This window comes from Equus quagga, chromosome 2, assembly GCF_021613505.1.
Source record: "Equus quagga isolate Etosha38 chromosome 2, UCLA_HA_Equagga_1.0, whole genome shotgun sequence".
Lineage (NCBI taxonomy): Eukaryota > Metazoa > Chordata > Mammalia > Perissodactyla > Equidae > Equus > Equus quagga.
This window is the reverse complement of record NC_060268.1, coordinates 178,988,753-179,008,945: the sequence shown is the minus strand read 5'-3', so window position 1 is coordinate 179,008,945 and position 20,193 is coordinate 178,988,753. Positions and strand designations below refer to the sequence as shown.

The window sequence follows — 20,193 nt, the reverse complement described above, 5'->3', positions numbered from 1 at the left end:
CCAGTGTGTAGAGGTTTGTCACCACAGCCCAAGGAAAGGAATACAGGTTATCTTCATAGAATTCTCTGGTCACTTTTCTCAGAGTGAAAAAGAGCAGGTAACGAGATGAGTTAATAATCTTGATAAAGCCTCAGAAGGAGCCCTGAAGTCACTTTGGCGGCAGATTTTGAAAAATTCCAAAGCTGAAGCAGCTCCTTTTTTTAATAGTTACTGCTTATCTGAACCATGTGAACAACAATGTTGAGATCTATTCCTGGCTGATTAAAACGATGGCATGGGGGCTGGCCCCGTGGCCGAGTGGTTAAGTTCGCGCTTTCCGCTGCAGGCGGCCCAGTGTTTCGTTGGTTCGAATCCTGGGCGCGGACATGGCACTGCTCATCAAACCACGCTGAGGCAGCGTCCCACATGCCGCAACTAGAAGGACCCACAACGAAGAATATACAACTACGTACTGGGGAGCTTTGGAGAGAAAAAAGAAAAAAAATAAAATCTTAAAAAAAAAAAAAACAAAACGATGGCATGTTTCCTTTTAGTAGAAGTCAATGGAATAAACAATTCTGTTTGAGCCAATTAATCTAGGAGCTGCCAAAATGGAGCAATCTTGGTCCCTGTTGCTATTAGTGTCATAGAATGGATTCCAACACCTAGCGATCCTGGGGACAGCAGAGCGGAACCCTGCCCGGTCTTTTTGCACCATCCTCTCACGTTCCAACACCTTATCAGACAATGCTCCACTGCTATTCACAGGGTTTTTATGGCCAATTTTTTCAGAAGTGGGTGGCCAGGTCCTTCTTCCTAGTCTGCCTTAGTCTGGAAGCTCCACTGAAACCTGTCCACCATGCGTGACCCGCTGGTACGTGAAATCCCGGTGGCAGAGCTTTCAGAATCACAACAACGTGCAGCCACCACAGTGTGACAACCGACAGACGGGTGGTATGGTTCCCTGATTGAGAAATGAACTCAGACCATGGTAGAGAGAGTGCCGAACCTTACCCACTAGACCACCAGGGCAGGCTAATATTGGTACTATGATAGGATTAATTTTTCGGTGACAATAGAAAAACACAAACTGTCAAAGCAATACATTAGCTCTAAGTGTCCAGAAACTCCCCCCAAAACCAGTGTCCCAGACTTGGTTCTCTCTGGCAAGGACTATAAAAATCCTGGTGTTTTTTAGTCCTGACTTTTAGGAGAGCATCTATAAAAGGACGATCGATTTTTTTTAAAGAGTTCTACTTAGAAATACCAGCTGGAGGACCATGCATATAACCTTCCAAAACATGATTTGTAACAAATTTCTGGTTTCACAAACATCAAGTGTTAAAAAATGTATTTACAACACTGCAGGAAGGTGCATATAAGAAAAACAAGAAAAATTGCATTTTTTTACCTTGCCTTTGTCGAAGTAGTGGATGATTTCTTGGTAGAGTTGCTCCTTCAGCTGTCCCTGCGTTGTTGCCTGGTACCCATCCCGCTGGGTGAGGTGGGCTGCGCACACATCCTCGGACCACTGTGGCAAAAGCAATGCATGAGTAGTGCCAGGCGAGGGCATGTCCGGTACACCACTTGCCTACCCTCAGGTCAGAATGCACAGTGAGCTCCACATTCGGTGCACACACGCGGCCATGATTCCAGGGACACTTGGGGCTGCTGTCATCAGGCTGTCGGGGCCTGGAAATGAGGGCAGAATCTCTGCGCAGAGGCCCCAAGAGGAAGGCAAGACAAGAGGGAGGCAAAGTTGGGTCTACATTCATACAGAAGAGAAACCCACCAAGGATCTGGAAAGCACAGAGCTGTCAGCTTGCTGATAAGGCCTTGCAACATCTGAGATGAATTACAAACCAGGTGATTTGTGGCTGTCTCGAGTGGGGAGTCCCAGGGTGCTGGCCTGAGTCCTGTGCTGCTCAGCATTTCAATCAACAGCAAGAAGGCACGTGGATCACACTTACAAGTCATAAAGAAAGGGACTTGATCAGCTATCAAGCTCCTCACAGACTGGGAAGTGCCTTTGTACCATTAGCTTTAGGCACACTGTCTGGCACAGAGGCAGGGCTCAGCCAGTGTTTGTGGAAGTGTCGGTGGACTTATGAAAGATGACAGAGGTCTCAGCAAGCTGGGGAGACGCACCAAAGTGAAGCCAAGCTCATTTGACATGTAAACTCCTGAACTTAGGCCCAACAAACGAAGGGCGTTAGGCATAGGGCTACTATGGGAGAGGCACTAGGGCAAAGATGAGTCTGAAGGTGCCTGACCCAGAGAAAGTGCTATTACAAATAGAGGATAATGATATATAATAACACTGCAAAAAAGATTTCATGGTCATTTAAGAGTGGAAAGCAAGACTGCACACTGGGAGGTCTGGGGAGACTCCTCGGAGGACATAATTAGAATGAGCTTGCTTATCAGGTGGACCCAGGCAGTGGAGCTTGACCTGTTTTAAGACAGCACAGTGAGGGTGCTGTAAAGAAAGCAAGGGACTTCCAGGCTGCCTGAACCCAAGTCGGGGTGGGGGTGCCCCACTGAACTCAGTGTTGGTCAGGCCACATCTGGAGCAATGAGACTAACTGTGGTACCACATTTTGTGGGGCACAAAAAATGAGAAGAGCTGGACAGGGACCACTGTGGTATAGGGCAAAGGCCCAAAGGGACTAGCCTGCTAAATGAGGAGCAGGGGTCTGCGGAATGCGGCAAGGCTCCCGAAGAGGCTCACACAGCACACACCCCTCCCCACCTTCCCTAAGCCAGAGGGGCCCTGGACACCTCCTGCTGGACCCCAGGGCTCCACGGAACAGGGCTCAGAGCATGGGGCCAGAATGGCTCTGCAGCTCTAGGACTGTCAAGTAAGACTGAGAAACCTTTAAGTAGTTTGCACATATTTTCACCTTAAAGTTTGACTAATGCAATTGGGACTACCGATTTGGGTTGTGAAACACACCCTCATGTGGTTTGTGACAAATCCATCTGTACTAAATAAATTCAGGGATTAAACAAATGATAGTTCACACACACATATATATTTCTTACATTCACACGCACACATATAAAAGTTTACGTACTATGTGAGAGAGAGTAAGGGTGAGCAGGCAGTTTGTCAACCTCATTTTCATTTCTCTGGTATAAAAGAAATATCTTCACATTTGCAAAAACGCCTTGTTACTGAAATTTGGGTTTCTAACAAATTAAGGCCATTAGAATTCATAGTGAGACAGCTGGTGTCAGCTGCATGAACCGAAATCTCTATCTTCATAAATTACATTACTTGGGAAAGGTTTATATGTTTTGAAGCCAAATGGGGACTATTGATGACTATTGACGAGGCATCCAGACTGAGCTGAGCCTCCTTGTGTTTTCTTTGTAATAGACCCCTTTGTTTTCAGGCAGAGGGAAATCTCCACACTGCAATGTCTCTGAAGCAGCCTGTGCTTATTCGTGTCACAGAACCTACTGGAGATTTCAGGATGGGCCAAAGGCTAGAAGATTCTTGCCAGAGTTTCACTCCCTAACACAGTGTTCTCCTCAATGCCTCTCATCACCCAATAGATATTGCTTACTGCCCATTTTAACACAGTCTCATCTGGTTTTTTTCATTCAGGTTTTTAGCATTTAGGGGGCTGGCCTGAGTTCAGGGACAGGATTCCTTGAATGAGTAGTCTTTATGTAGCGTCACTTAATTAAATTCTAATTCTTATAACTGTTTTTGTTTATCCAGTGGATAATTTTTCAATTTTTTTTTTAAAGATTTTATTTTTTTCCTTTTTCTCCCCAAAGCCCCCCAGTACATAGTTGTATATTCTTCATTGTGGATCCTTCTAGTGGTGGCATGCGGGATGCTGCCTCAGCCTGGCTCGAGTAGCAGTGCCATGTCCATGCCCAGGATTCAAACCAAAGAAACCCTGGGCCTCCTGCAGTGGAGCACGCGAACTTAACCACTCGGCCATGGGGCCAGCCCCTAATTTTTCAATTTTTTATAAGGATATAGTGGGAAAGATAATCTAATGACTTGCTAAAGTTCTAAAATATAAAACTAGAGGCTGTGTAGGAATTCCCTCATCCATCTATCCATTCGCCCACCCACACACACATCCATCCACCCACCCACCCATACTTCCATCCATCTATCCATCTACCCACATTTCCATCCATCTATCTCCCCATCCATCCAACCATCCGTTCATCTACCCAGTTATTTACTGAGGGTCCACTCTGTATGACTAGCTGGGCTGGAACTGGATATGGGGGAGAGCATGAATATGTTACTGCAAACAAAAAAAAAAGGCAATATCAAAAGCTATCTGCATAACAAAAGAACCGCTGAGAGCCGACAACTGTCATGCCAGACCTGTGCTCAGGAGCAACACTCTCCAGGAGAATCAGGCAGGAGATTAATGTGAACTGATGGACTAACAGGAGATCTCGACGTGAACTCATGGAGAGAAAAGTCATGATCTGGTCCCTATACTCTTTGTTAAGATAATTAGGGGTATGTCTCATCCTGTCTCTTAGCTATTCTACCACAGAAATTCCTTCTTATTGTTGTCATTCTTCATCATCACTGAGTCCTGCTGGCATGAATAAGAAATCAAAGAATCTCTAACTCACTGCTAGCTGACAGCCCAATGATGAGTGTTTACGACGCTTAGTGATAACTTGCTTAGTGATGACATCTCGTGAAATATGCATTCAGTAGGGCCAAATGTATAATCCAAGTACTTCCTAAATATCTCTGTTTATGTCATTGCATTTAGTCAATATCCATAAAATCTTAAATTATAGGTTTACTAAAATTTGTCACAGAAAAATCAAATTTTAAATAACCTTCTAATTTATAATGACAGAATCATAAAAGCGTGTGGTAGCTTTTATTACCTTCAGAAGCTTTGCATGGAGAAGCAAGGTATAAGCTGCTTCCGTGTAGTTATCACACTCTTTGTGCAGGTCACAGAGCTTGTACAGATACCTGAGGTGATAAAAAAGAGGTACGTTCATAAAATGTCACCAAATAGTTTGTGTTGAGGATTGCAAGAGCTAAACTCTACAGTAAATCATATCTATATTTTCTTTGTACAATGTTCACAATTCATGCCTTGAAAGCTTTTGGTGCAGAAAGCTCTAAGAAAAACCAAGAGTAAGATACAATAATATATATATACATATTTTAATTTAAATCCTCTTTTTTCAGGACAAAAATGAAGATGGCACAAGAAGGTAAAATTGTACCTCAAGGTTTCTCATGCCTTTTCATCTTTTCCAGAGTTTTCTGCATACATTCAAAATGAGATTATACAGTGTTTGATTGTGATTTCTTAAATTTCTATTGAATCCAAATACACAAAAAAATCCATAAAAATACAAATCCATAAAAATAAAGAGCTCCAATAATCACATTGAATGTGATCAAAAATATTTCTCTGCCATAAAGAAATAAAGGTTTTTTTTTAATATAGAACAACCTGTATTTTAAGATAAAAGAAGCTGATTGTTTTCCCAGAAGTTTATTAAATTTATATTTTATATTATATTTCTCCTTTTTTAAAGGAGAAAGTAAAAAAATCTTAGAAATCAAAAGTTAGAAAATAATGCTTGGTATAGTAAACCCACCATTAAACACTAATGCCATGTGTATTACATGTTTATTCTGGTCTATTCTAAGTGGTAATCTCGCTAAATATTTAACACTGGCCCCTAAAAGTGACCAAGAAGGAGAGGAAATCAATCACAGCCCATCACTCTAGAGAAAAGGGCAAGTGAAGGAGAGAAACCCAGGAGATAATACAAAACACAAGAATATGCTGTCAGTTAAAGTAAGAATAGGCTGAAAAATTATAACATTGTCTATGTCTGATAAGTTAAAACTGGACTTCTCATTTGATCAGATGGCTTACTGTGAAACATTAAAATTTGTAGTGGTGCCTTTTTTTCAAGAGAGTCATATGAATTGGTCAGAAGCTATGAAAACCTTGTGAAATAGTCATTTATGGCTTTGCTTTGGAGCTGGCTAAGGATGACCCCCCCAACCTCTGTGCCAGCAGGCACAAACTGCACAAGGCCTGGGAACACAACTGGGAGCTCCAACAACTCAAGCTCTAGGCTCCACGATTTCCTACAAGATAAACTTGCACGGTTATAAAACATTTCTTAGCACAGACTTGACAAACAACAATTATAACAAACATGCAGACGGTGCAGACAGGCATGATGCCTACATACCTTATATACATTTCTTCTCTTTCAATTTCTTTGTAGAAATTCTGAAAAATCAAACCACAACACTGGTTTAAGAAACCTGTTGTATGAAAGGCATCACAAGCACATTAAAAATTCACGGTTCTTCAATTTGTGTCGAAAACAGCCAAATGGAACCAGCTCTTGGGATTAGAATCACAAACTCACATAAAATGCAAAATCATCTTACACTATCCTTCACTTTTTTCAGAAGGTGATTCTAACGATTACATTTCCTACACTTTGAACACTGTGATGGCTGAAATCTACTTCTGTCAGTTCAAACCCGATACTATCCAAAGATATGCTATCTTAACCATTCTTAACCATAGTAATCTCATTAGAAGTGAAGAAAAATTAAAGATCCCAAATCTGGGAATAAGCATCATCAAAATGGTTTCAGCGCGCTGGGGCCAGCCTCACCAAGAGCCACAAGAAGGCAACCAGCCACATGTATTCAAATGTAAAGTAAATTTAATTTAAATTAAATAAAATGAAAAATTCACTTCCTCAATTGCACTTGCCACACTTTGAGTGCTCAGTAGCCACATGGGGCTAGCATTACTGTATCAAACAGTGCAGATACAGAACATTTTCATCATCACAGAAATTTCTATTGGGCAGTGCTGTTCTAGACAGACAGACCTTCTAAAATATAGTAGGCAAACTGGTTGCCACTTAAAAAAACACCTTGTGTATAAGCACTGATGGAGAAAGGTTTAGTTAGCAGATTATAAACAATGGGTTATCTCTACATATAGTAAAATATTTTCTGGGTGAGCATAAACATTTCTGTCAAAATTATATTTCTTAATGTTAAAATCTTTTTCGTATATGAGGCACCAGAAGGGTATAGAACAGTCACCTAACAAGGCCTGAGGTAAGGGAAAGACCATCGCCACTCCCAACGTGAAACTTAGCACCTCAACACAATGTTAGACCTCTAGAAAGGGTGCCTGAGATAGCTAGTGAATATCACCATTATAAAGGCATACAATCATCCAATAAGATGAAATAGTCTGTTTAATTTCATTAGCAAAAAAAGACATTGCTTCCAGAATTGATCTCTCTGAAAAGAAATGATAACTTAGCATAGAAAGTAAGAGAGGGCATCTGAGGTTTTGCTGCACCCGATTTTAACGTCCTCTGGTTCACACGCCGTGGCTGGGTAATGAGGACATTTTCAGCTGACAACGCGGAGCGATGTAACAAAGACACTCTGCATCAAAGGCAGAGGATGAGCCCTTCACTTCCAACTCCAACGAGCCAGTATTTACAAGCTACGATTTCACACCATCCTCTTTGCTCTCATATTTTTAATCCTTTCCTAAGCTTTTGATCATTCTCCTTTACAATTTCACAATGGGGATATCATGCGACTTTCATTCCTCTCTCCAAGTATGGAAATGTCTTCTATTTCCTGCCTGCGCTGAGTTCTGCACCCTTCCTAGGACTTCAAAACCTCTCTAGAACCAAAGGACACTCATCTCAAATCCCAATTTCTATATAAAACCTTTGGGTTTCTTACATAAAATTCACACAGGTCTGGCGCTCCATTTCTGGGCTCTGCAGGCAGCATCCTGCCCCACCATGGTCCTCTCTCTCAAATCCCCTGGCATCAGTGCTGAGGTCCGTGCCAGGCTCAAAGCTTGGCAGCTCTCTGAGCAACCCCATTGGGACAGGGCCCCCAACTCCAATCCACCACCTTGCATTGATTTTTCAAAAGTTGGACATTTGCGTTACAGGTCAATTTTGTACTCCTTCATGATTAAAAGAGATACCACGATTTCTAGAATTCTACTCAAAACCACCTTAATTAGCCTTGTAAAGGAGCCATGAACAGAGTAACTTTTATCTTTTAAATGACAATGAATCTATCCAGTCTTAGAGATGGATATGTTGGTGATTGCATGGAAGAACGAGGTGACACACAACAAAATTATCAACCAGTAATTAAAGATTGCATGATTATGAGGTGACAATTAAATTCTACTTAATTACAAATGTGCACTTTGTCCGATGGGAACCATGATCCAATATATATGCAGATGTGCTCACAGGGGGACATTAAAGGGACTTAGGTCACTGGACAGAATGACTGCTCGTGTTTCTTATTTAAATGTTTTTTTTAAGTGCAAGGAAGACTAGGACATTAACAAATCCACACAATCTTGAAGGTTCCACTAACTCCATTAAAAAAAAATAGCACTAGTTCTGAAGGAAAGTTGGCAATGGGCTTAAAGGGCATCAAGAAATTCTATGCTCTTTATCTTATTTTTTAACTTTAGGATTTCAAGGGGATTTCTGCTTAGTGATAAACTGAGTACATTTTAAATATTTCTAACATACGTTTATTCATTATATACATATTCATCTCTACGAAAGTCTGTTTCATATGAAAAGTACCAGGAGAAAAGGTAAAAATGGACCTGAAGATTAAAAATATATTTATATTTTTATTTATATGACTAAATGTGAGCTGGGCAGTGAATATGAAGAGACAGAACACCTGTCCGTAAAAATCCAGTTTTCTCATTTCTCTTTAACCCATAGATCTATTTTATTTTTCAAATGAAAAAATTGGGATAGGTTGGGATCCATCTTATTATCCCCAGGAAATGGTTAAGAATAGAACACTTGACTCTTCATGGAGTGATTCAGAATGTTCCAAATCGAAGGTAGTTAATGATGTCAGAAAATCTCAGGAATCATGGGTACGTTTCTTACTTAAAAATCTACCTAGTGCTGAGGGCAGGAAAAATAGGTAGGCAACAAGCAAGGCTCCATAGGAGAGAGGAACACGTTACTGTGAGGAACTGTGACTAAGTGTCATCACAGGAGCCTGTTTTCCGACTCTGAATTCTGATTCTGATAAAAGGCCACCTTCACAGCACATCACCATTTCTCCACCAGGTTTTGTATCCTGGTGAGCATGAGAGATCTTCCTTAAAATAAATAGTAGTCTCAATCAACAAACTGGGGAACCTAATAAACATATTAATAATTCTTCATTCTGGACACAAATTGGCCTCTTAGATCCCCTTAAGAATCCAAGAGAGCACTAGAAAAGTACATTCACACTAGGGAATGATTTTGAAAAGGTTTCCATTGCTCTCCCGCAGGAAAATACTGATTTCCTGGAACTATCTCATGTTAACCAGACTGGCACCACAGGAGTAAATTACTGTGGACAGAGGCAAGAATGCAAGAAGACAGTGAAGCAAGGGCCAGCCTCATTCCCGTGCAAAAGATGGAGGCCAGCTTACCTGGGGCCGAGCTCACTGCTCTGCTACACGCAGTCAGTCTACAGGTGAATGTAAAGGCAAACAGAGCCAGTGGGTCAGACCTCAGGGACAGATGCCAAAGCCAGTAATTCCCACAGTTGCCCAAGACCCTTGTGACATATATGCAAACATATTTAGACGTTTCAAGCTCGCTGATTCTTTTCTCGCCCTTGTCCAGTCTACTGGTGAGACCAGAGGCATTCTTCATTCTGCTACAGTGTTTTGGATTTCTAGCATTTCTTTTTCATTCTTTCTTAGAGTTCCCATCCTTCTGCTTATATTCCCCATCTGTTTTTTGCAAAATGTCTACTTTTGCCATTAAAGCCCTTAGCATATTAATCACAGTTATTTTAAATCCCCAATCTGATAATACCAAAACCTCTGCCATATCTGAGTCTGGTTCTGATGCTTGCTCTGTCTCTTCAAACTGTGTTTTTGCCTTTAGCATGCCTTGTAATTTGATGTTGAAAATGGACATGATGTACTGGGTAAAAGGAATCCAGCGCTGGCTCCAGTGATGGTCTCTGATACTGGGCTCCTGTTCCAATAAGCTGTGATTCTCACTGTTTTCCTGTCTCTCCAGTTTTGGGGGCAGAAGTTCTCTTTGTAGATCTAAGAAGAGTTGTTGATTTTAAGTTTGCCAGCTTTTTTCTTGTTGTGAGGATGGCAGTGACAACTTCCAAGCTCCTTTTATATGCTGGATCACAAACCAGAAGTCCCCCATATTTTGATTTTTAAGGAAAAGAAAACTTGCTATAGGAAATGTTCATCATTAGCCAAAACAGGTTGTCCAGCCATAGAATGAAGGGGCTGAGACTGCTTATGAGCTTTCAGCTGTGACGTTCCTCATAGCAAAGCTCAGATTTAGTATTGACACTAAAACGGATGGAAGATGAAAATACTGTTTTGTTTATTTTTTTAACCCAAACATTTCTGGTGATTTTCTAAAGAACAAATGATGTATCATATCCCTCCTGGCACAGAAGTCTCTTTCCATGAGCTCAAAGTACCTACAAGTCCATACCAATGGTAGATATGGAAGTCAGGGCTAGCAACTACATGTTGTCCAATGACCAGGTGGTGATGTGGAAAATCCAGAGAAGCGAAGCAAGTAGAACAAAGGAGGAGTAGTGTTTTCTTTCATTCCTGCCTTCAGACAGGCAGAGGAAGTTGAGAAAACTCCTACCAGGGCCAGGACTTCACTTTTCTGGTCCTTACAGGAACAGCAGAGGAGGAAGATGCAGTGAGATGCAGAGAGTTCTGAAGCCAAACGTGGGAGTTGTGTGGCTCCTGAGGGCCTTGAGTTTGCCAACCATTTCCTTCAGCTGAGCTTGTCATAAAGGTTCCTAAAAGCTCATTGTCCTAAAGCATTTCCTGATGCACCACAACTATGCCAGGAAGGGGGTGCCCAGAGAACATGGCCATGTCACAGTAATAGCAGGTGTGCAAGAGGCCCGATGGATGGCAGTGGCTAAGTTTACCTAAGCCATTTGCTATCCATGCAGCCGTGCATTAGTTTCGTGTGGCTGCTGTAACAAATTATCACAAACATAGAGGCTTAAACAATAGATATGTATTCTCTCACAGTTCTGGAAGCCAGAGTCTGAAATCAACATGTTGGCAGGACCACATTCCCTCCAAAAGCTCTACAGGAGGATCCATCCTTGCCTCTTCCAGCTTCTAGTGGCTCCCGGTGTCCCTTGCCTTGTGGCAGCATCACTCCAATCTCTGCCTCCATCTTTACATGGTCTTCTCTTCTGTGTCTATGTTTTCTCCTTTTCTGTCTCTCATAAGGATGCTTGTCATTGAACTTAGGGCCCACCTGGGTAATCCAGGACGCTCTCATCTTGAGATCCTTAACTTAACCACATCTGCAAGGAGCCTTTTTTTCCAAATCAGGTCACATTCACAGGTTCTGAGGATTAAGATGTGAACATATCTTCTGGGGGCCACCATTCAAACCACTACAGGACATATTTACAACGATCTAATAATGAAGCACTTAAGACCTGTAATCAATAAAGTGTGCCACCCTGGTCACAAAATAAGATGGCTCATCATTCTTAACCACAGGAAACAACCAGAGGGGAGATGATCTTGCAGATTAGAGCAGATCTGCAAAAAGTTCTTCATTATTCCTTCCCCGCAACAGACAAGGAAACAAGCAAAGGAAGCTGTGTTCTGCCACGGAAAGCTCTATGGCCAGGCGACTGAACTTTTTGGTTCAGTTTCTGACTTACTGTGAGGACTGAAAATGTAATTAACTTTTTACTCACCAGCACATTGACAGTACAGCTCATGCGATTTTCTTTGTTCTCATCATGCATGATAGTTCGATAATCCAAAAGTCTTTCCATCAGGCGCACAACAAGGTTCACAAAAGTTTCTCCTGTTTTGGCGAGGTATTTGTGCTTCCTGCAATGCTCCAAGAGGCTGAAAATAATTATACACACCTTGTTAATCACACTCAGAGAGAGAAACTTGACTGAGGTGCAATTTAAAATATTTTCCATTATTAACACGTTTTAATTATTTCTGGGCTACAAAGTTCATTGTAGTCTAATTACAGTCTCTATGTCTCTATTCCAACATAAATCCCACTGTTAATCAACACTTACATTTTATCAAATAACACTTTGTACTGTTCATCTCCTCTGCCTCCTTCCACTTCATGATCCAGCTTGGTGATGATCTCATTTTCAAACTATAATTAAACAGAGGAAGCATAAATAATCAGCATGGCAGATATTTCATTTTATGACCTGAGAGTCGACAGCACATAAATCGGCGCGAGATCATCGTCAGACAGTTACCCTCCTCCTCTGAAGCCTGATTTCACTTAAGAGTTGCCAGCCCTGAACCCCCGGAGATTTCTGATGATCCCAGGCCACAGGGGGAATCTTTCATTTCCTTCCCTGGTTAATGGAGCCTAAACACGCATATTCTAATAGCAGGAGCAAGAATCAGAGAAAGACAGAGAAGGAAACCATGGGGAAAAAAAAGTCAGGGAGTAACATGAAAAAAAAAAGTCTCAAACTTTATTTCTATGAACAAGGAGCAACTAAAATAGCTCGTTGGTTCCTGGAAAAGAACAGATGGCATTTCACTTGCCAGCAAAGCGTTCTTTGCAATCTGAAAACATCCAAGGGGCCACTTCACTGTCATTCCTCAATGGATCCTAGTGAAACTTCTCACTCTGGTTGCAAAAATATTATAAAAAACAAGAGAGGCAATGTCTCTAAAGACAGACCAGTAGACACCTCCGGAAGGTCCATCTGCAGGTCTTCCCCTAACTCCCCAAAGTTTCTGAAGGGATTTCCAGAGCATAGGGGTGGGAAAGGACCCTCAGAACTGGTTGAGTGTCTCTTGGACCCATGCTTTTGGGAAAACTCTAAGTTCTGGAGAGGTGCAAATTCTCCAAAATGTTTTCACAGGGGTCATGAACCCCATGGCTAATCATGCTGGAAATAACTACCTCAATAATGATAAATGTGCATCCTCATCCTTTCTGCCAGTCCCCCATCCCTGGCAGAATTCAGAGCCACCTCAGTACCGGGATTCTAACCAGGCCAGTGCTCATGCTGCAAGGGAGCCCTGAAGTTACCCATCCATTTGGGCCAGGTGGGAAGGAGAGGCTGAGAGAGCGTTAGTTCCCAGAGATGGAGACATCCACACTGAACTGAACGAAGATGGACAAAGGAGCAACTGAAGGAAACAGTTGAATTCAGGGTTCACAAAGCAAGCACACCATGGCATGTATGCAAGGGCCTCTGAGATCCCTTTAAAATGTATGCTCAGACACAGCTTTCCCAGGCAACAATCCTCAAGACCCCCCACTATTATTAGGATCCCCTAAGAATCTAAGCTGCCTGAGAGAAAGGATTTTCTTCTTTCTTGGTCACTGCTGTGTCCTCAACCCCTAGAATAGCGCCTGGTGTTGACACTCTACTGGGATGAATGTGCAATGCACACATAAATTATTGGGCAGTCTTGGTGTTCAGCTGGAGCTGGGAGGGCTTTAATATACCAGGAAAGAAGAGAGCCAGCAGGTTGCTAAGACACTTCCTGCTCTCTTGGCCACACATGCCGAGTGCGAACACACTCATCAGAGCACTTGCAGCAGGTACTGCAGGCACCGTGCACTGCACTGGGGACTCAGGGTGCTGCTGCTGCAGTGGCAGCTGACTGTGGCCCCCTGCGAAGCAGAAGGTGAGGGGTCTGGTGAGACCCAGGGAGGAGTCTCAAAGCAAGCACAGACCTGCCTGACCTTGATCAGGACACGCTGCCTGAAGCCACAATTTTATCACACTACAGATGAAACAAAGGCTTAAAACAGGACTGGAGAGAAGTATTGATTCTTGCTTGACATCAAGGACTCGGCAACATCAACAAAAAGCCGGACCTCAGCGAACCCCTGCAATTCTTTTCTTGATCTTCTCCATTGTATCCTACCCCAAATAAACACCCTCTTTCTGATTCTGTTTGGCCTGAGAAGTTCAGGGATTTTAGCAACACAGAAAAAGAGATGGTTGCATTGAAGAAGAAAGAATGCCTTGCTTTTTTTTTTCCACCTGAAGTCTCATGATAATGACTTTTACTATAAAATTATACCTTTGCATTACTAACCCACCATTACCTTGCTCTTTACAGAAAAAACTTCTGTGAAAGGCAGTTGTTTTTGGAATCGAATGGAAGGGAGATGGCCTGCTATTGGCCCAAAAGTTGGTGTTTCAGTGCAGTCCTGTCTCCCAAACAGTGCCAGGACGGGAACGCCAAAGACTGGGTTTGGTGCATGCTGATTCTTCAGAACAGATCATTGAGATACAAAATAACACTGAATTTAATCAAAACGCAGGATTCAACCCCACCCATCGTTAATGAACATACAATGAAGAAGGCATAGGGAATGCAGGAAAACATGCCTCATCCTAACATGGGCAAACACACAGGCATTTTCAAATTGCTCATCACTAGATAATCAGAAGGCATTGGAACTTGGAGTCTTCTTTATGGAAATGGCATGTTTTCTCTGCTTCCACGTAAACCTAGCTGTCACAAACAAGGGCAATAAGGAAGCTCCTTAAGTATGCTGCTAATCAAATTTTGACTGATGAATTTAATGTTTGCTAAAAAGAGTGGATGAATGATAAGTAAATCAGAAGAACACAGCTGATTCTAATTTTACTAACCTCTAGTCTAAACGACATAATTTGCACAAACACCTGGCAAACCTATTCTGTTTATCAGCAAGGATTCAATACCACAGATCTGCAGCAAGCCTCTAATTCCAGGTTCTTCATTAATTTCTACAGAATATACTAGAATCAATTTGCTAGTGTGCTGTGAACTGTTATCATGATCAGAATTAAACGATCCTGTCCAAATAAATCAGAGAAAGTGCATTTGCTGATAGAGCAGAACTGGTTTTATAAAAATCATGTTTATTATCTTACTCGTAAATGCACGCTGCTGGGTAATTTGCAACTGGGTTCTCTACGGTTAGGACAGAATTTGCAAGAGTTTACTGCATTGCTCAAAAGGTAGCAGAGGCTCATTCATGTGATAAGTGAAACCATTATATTTTCCTTTCTTGTCTGAGTCACCACTATCACAACAAAAATATCCACAGAGCATCTCTAAGCACCCAATACCAGTGGCCCCCCCAAGAATATAAAACATAAGAGGCCACGTATTACTACAGGGCTTTCGAAAGGTTGCTGTTAAATTGAACGTGGTGGAACAGGGGGGCTGTGCTCACAGGGAGATTGACATCGCCGTTAATTCAACTAACTTAGAGAGGAACCATTGCTTTCACCACTCCTTGCTACAGATAACCATGGGTTATCGGCTCCTGTTTAAGAGATCATGGAGTGAAGGGTCTCAGTAGTGGAAAATCTAAAAGCCAATTCTATTTGGTTGGGAATGCATGAGTTTTCTTGGGGGTTAGATGTACCATTCTTGCTATCACGTATTTATACATGTATAAAACCAGTCCTGTACTTTCCAGGCATCCAGAAACATTTATAGAAGAGATCTGGGGCTTTGTCAGAGCAAGGGAGGAAGGTGGACCATTATGGAAAGGTTTGCACAAATAGCTCACCACGTTGAGGAAGTGCTCAGAGGTTTTCAAGAGCTGAGTGAAAGCTAAAATCTAGGAACACAATCTGCTAAGAATATTAGCAAAAGGGTTTCTTTGACCCTTCTCCAAAAATACCTCAGTAAACCGTTGCACTTTGCCCTGCAGTGCTCTACTTTCTCCTGTTTTTCAAGAAAAACTGCTCACAAGATACTGGAAGTAGGACTATGGTTGGAGACTATACCCTGGTACCAAAGAACCCTGAGAATGAGATTCTCTTTGCTTCTGTACCTCCAGATGGAATTGGACCAATCCAATGGAATTTGAGAGCCACATGCCTTCTCTTTAGCATTACAGGAGGGATGGGTGGGAGAAAGTCACTGTATCTTCCAGGAAAACCTGACCTAGAAGAAGGAAGTGTCTTGGCAGAGAGCAGCCTGGCACTCCGACACCCTCGGGGCTCCAGGTGCACATGTTGACATCCAAAAGGTACTGATCTCCCCCAGATCTATCACTCACCCTTTAATCCCTGTGTTCAGACATGCTAATATTTTAATGTATATTGCATTCCTCTTATTTAACCACTCTGAAAACTTACATACGCACTTAAGTAATCTCTGGCACTCCATATCCCATGTTCTAAAGTCCCCACACTCTCTGCATCCAACAGGCAGGCAGCTCACTTTGAAGCTTTTGTGAAATACTCGTGAGCAGACTCATGAATACTCTAGAGGCCCCAAGGCCCCAGACGAGGAGCAGCCTGGCTCAGGAACAGCTCGCTGTGTGGCTGCTACACCCGGCAACACCTCAGACAGGCGCAGCTGCTCCCCATTTCTACATGACCCAGATCAAGGAGTGACTTCTGGGCTGTAGGCAACGACAGTGGACTCCAGGAATATGCCCTCAGAGTGAGTCCTGCTTAATGCGGTTAAAGGAGATTATGAAAGTTTGGGCCTCTCTCTGCAGGAGGGCTAAAAGAATAGAATGCAACATAATCAGAAAGCCTGGAGTCCAGGGTATTAGTTTCCATGATCTCTCAGATCGCTTTTGGGTCTGGAATTCAATGAAATAAAAGCCTAATTTCCATGCCATTTTTCCCCTTTAAGCCTCCAAAACAATAGAATCAAGTATTATTTTTAAAAATGAAAGCAAAAATAAAGAAATCAACAAACAAAATCCCAGTGACTTGAAGAATAAACAAGATAAAATCACCACCAAACAGTCACATTCATATTACAGTGCAAAATACATTGGCTTTCCCACCAAGTGGCAGAAGCTGCCAACATGCACTTAGGTTATTCAATTATTTGCTTAAGGTTACCAGCATGGGCAGGAGGAAGAGATTATTCAAACAGAACTCAGAAACATTGCAAACACAAAGATTACTCATGTTCTAATATTGTTACAACTAAATGGGAATTTCTGGAAGTTGTGGAGCATTTTACCGACCCTCACAAAGATGACAGAAAATAGCTCCATGATTGAAAACATTATTTTGCTGTGGGGCCTTTTCCATTCCATTTTTATTAATGCTATATAGCCCATATAGTCATTTGCTGCAGTTCTCAGCTGTTAGTTCTGTATTTTCCAAAGACATAACACGGGAATTCTTTAAAAAGGTGCCAGAAGAGAATGTAAAGGTATGCTTCTTTGATGAAGCAAAATCCAGTGAGGCTGAGACTCAGAATGGTATTCCTTTGAGGGGGGGGTCTCAGTGAGATGGGGAGAGATTAGTTTAAGGCCAGGTGAAGATTCATCTGTGGTAAGACGGCTCAGCTGGTCTACATGGATGATCTAAGAGGCACTAAGACCACGAAGACTCCAAGCCTCTCCATGCTGACTGGCAGGTCCTGAAATCTTCACAGGTGGGATCTCTCCTTTGACCAAAAAATATCAAGATTTCCTAAAGTCCTCAGTTCCGGTGTAAACATGCTGCTTTGGGACTGGGGTGGGGTAGGTGAGGACGGGGGACGACAAAGACAACAGCAGGGATGACTTGAGGAGTGGACGAGTTGTAAGGAAAGCAAGCCGAGAATATGTCCAGTGGGACTAACGACCAGGAGAGAAGAAGTATAAGGGGACAATTTAGGAGAAGAGGTAGGGCATCCAGATCATAGAAGATTCTTAGACAGGGCTGGAAGACCCAGGACGGCCAAGGGCAGCTGGAGTGTTGGAGGCACTCAGAGAAAATGAAAGAGGTAGAAGAGATGAGAAATGGGCCTTAATTGAGTGGAGACAAAACGGCCACATGGACAGGGCAGAGGAATCACATGAGAACATGGAATGATGACAGAGGGTGGCTAGAGTCCCTGTGGTCAACAATGGCCACCACAGGGCAGGGAGAGGCACCCATGAGAGGCACAGCTAGAATGGACATCAAGCTGAGGTTCACGATGTACTTTTGCCTCCATGCCAATGGAGCATCCACAATGCAAGCACTAAGGAGGAAAAGGACAACCTGAAAAGAAGGCACCATCCCTCTCTCACCAGGACACCAACAGGGATAGAGGACGAATCAGCAAGTGAGGATGTGGGGATGAGAGTGAGCCGTTCAGATCACAAAAAAGTTTATACAGCATCAATCTCTCGTAAAGTCTTCCTTTCACTGGACCATAGATCCATAGCCGTGAACACCAGCTGAACACGAAGTATATTGTTTAGTAGGTGGGAAGGATTTCTGGAAAAGCTCAAGCCCACTCTGTACAAATGTGGGCCTCCTAGTTCATATGCTTCTGCCAAGTCCAAGCTCCTCCACAGTGGATCAGATCAACTCTCCCCTTGGCTTCAGGTCCCTGCACAACATGTCCTCTCACAGGCGACTTCCACTGGCATTAGAGAATTTTAGTTGGTGGGTCTTTGAAGACCTTATTTGCCACCTGTCGAAACCTGCCTAGAGTAAACGATATCAAGCTGACTAAGGCACTGCCTGCAGCCCTGGAAAGAGTGTCCTGGGCCACCAGGAGGATAGGGCACAGGAATAGACAACTTGATGCCATCCCATCCCACCACCATGCCAGACCATTCAGTGCATGGACCCTGGAGAGGCAGGACCAGTAACACCCAAGGCATGGGCAAGGACACCTTATTCTGAAAGAAGATTCATGCTCTTTCTTGCAAAAGTGGACACAAGGAAGAAGTAGACTCTTGGGGAAATGTAAGTGTAAGAACATTCTAATGAAATGCTCTCCACTGCAGCTGAAGAACACAGGAACAGCAACTGTGGGGCACTTTAGAGAAGCCAATTTGTAACACATGTTTTTGAAATTCCAATAATAGTTTGATGCAGTTTAATCCTGAGTAAAATGGCAGATTTTTCTTCTGAATCCAGCAGGTCCCCTCTCCACTCTAACTGTAAGAGTATAACACAACTGGACACAATCCATATTTCACCAACAGGAGCATATTAATAGCCCTACTCCGAAAGACATAGCAACCTTAAAAAAAAAAGCTACATCCTATGTTCAAAACATTAAAGTTTTGTAAAAACAAAAAACCTTAATGATTTCCCCTCACTCCATTAGCTTTGCACATCTGCTATAAAAGTGGAGCCAATTTAAGCCCTTGTTGATGTGACTAATAAGGTTAGATAATTGGATTGGTGGCAGATTAAATAGCAGCCAGCCAGCCCTGTCCTAGAAGCTCCCTGGGGTGGAGGCAGGGACGGCTGGGCACTGCTGCTGTGTCCACATGCCCGCTCCCTACACATTCACAGCCAGCACCTACAAGGAACAGAGGGCATGCCTCATGCTTCAGGAAGAGCAGCTGATGAAGGACCAGGGTTGAACCGAGAATAGAAAGGAGTTAGAACAGACACAGCAAGTTGAGGGACAAATGCTGTGGTCCAGGAGAGCCCTGGATTAGGGACTGACAGAAGCAGACGGATGCTGGAGATGAGACAAGTTGTCGCAAACCTCCAGGAAGGCCAGCAGAGCCACCAAAGACAAGGCCAATGTGAACTGTACCCATAAAACCAAAGGACAAGGAGCCTGGCAGAAATGGGGACAATGGGGAAGCAGGTCTGGGAAGGATGACCTTCCACCTAGGAGGCTGAGATAAGAGCAACAGAAAAAATAAATGGAGATAACCCTACAGAAAAGGGAATTGATCTTTTCCCAATTGATAAGAACAGATTAATATAGCAGAGACTTTTTCACAAGTTTTAGTTTTTCTGCATTTTAAAATCCTTCGGTGTGCCCCATCACTTGTCTGAGAAGGTACAAGCAGATGACAACACAAATGAACAAATGGGCAATGATTACTGACCAAGAAATTCAAGGAGCTGACTCTGCTTAGCCTGACAGTGGGTTTGTGGACCTGTGTATGCTTTAATTTACATACATCCAAGTGAGGCATGTTTAACGCTAATGAAATTGTTTGTGACATAGAATTAAATGGGCATAACTACCTCATGGTATTGTTCAAGCAGCTGGTTTTCTGGAAAGATGTTTCCTGATATTGGACAGATTTGAAGCCACCACTGGTGGCAGAAAGGTGAGAACGGAGGCAAAAATGCTATGACTCTCATTAACTTTGTGCCATTTACTGACAAGCCTGAGACCCTGTGAACTGGAGAAAACGAAGCACTTCTGCAGGAGATTATCGTAGGATATG

At 42.7% G+C, this 20,193-nt stretch overlaps 1 protein-coding gene across 2 annotated transcripts in view; it reads right to left on the bottom strand.

Annotated features, from left to right (window-relative positions):
• DOCK1 (dedicator of cytokinesis 1) overlaps positions 1-20,193 on the bottom strand; it is a 502,522-nt gene that overhangs the window by 56,475 nt on the left and 425,854 nt on the right. For both annotated transcript variants that reach the window (XM_046651107.1, XM_046651115.1), the window contains exons 34-38: positions 12,125-12,210; positions 11,783-11,939; positions 6,208-6,248; positions 4,867-4,957; positions 1,391-1,510 (exon numbers count right to left, since the gene is read on the bottom strand). In XM_046651107.1, coding sequence (XP_046507063.1) covers positions 1,391-1,510; positions 4,867-4,957; positions 6,208-6,248; positions 11,783-11,939; positions 12,125-12,210 — 495 coding nt within the window. The remainder of the gene's footprint in view (positions 1-1,390; positions 1,511-4,866; positions 4,958-6,207; positions 6,249-11,782; positions 11,940-12,124; positions 12,211-20,193) is intronic.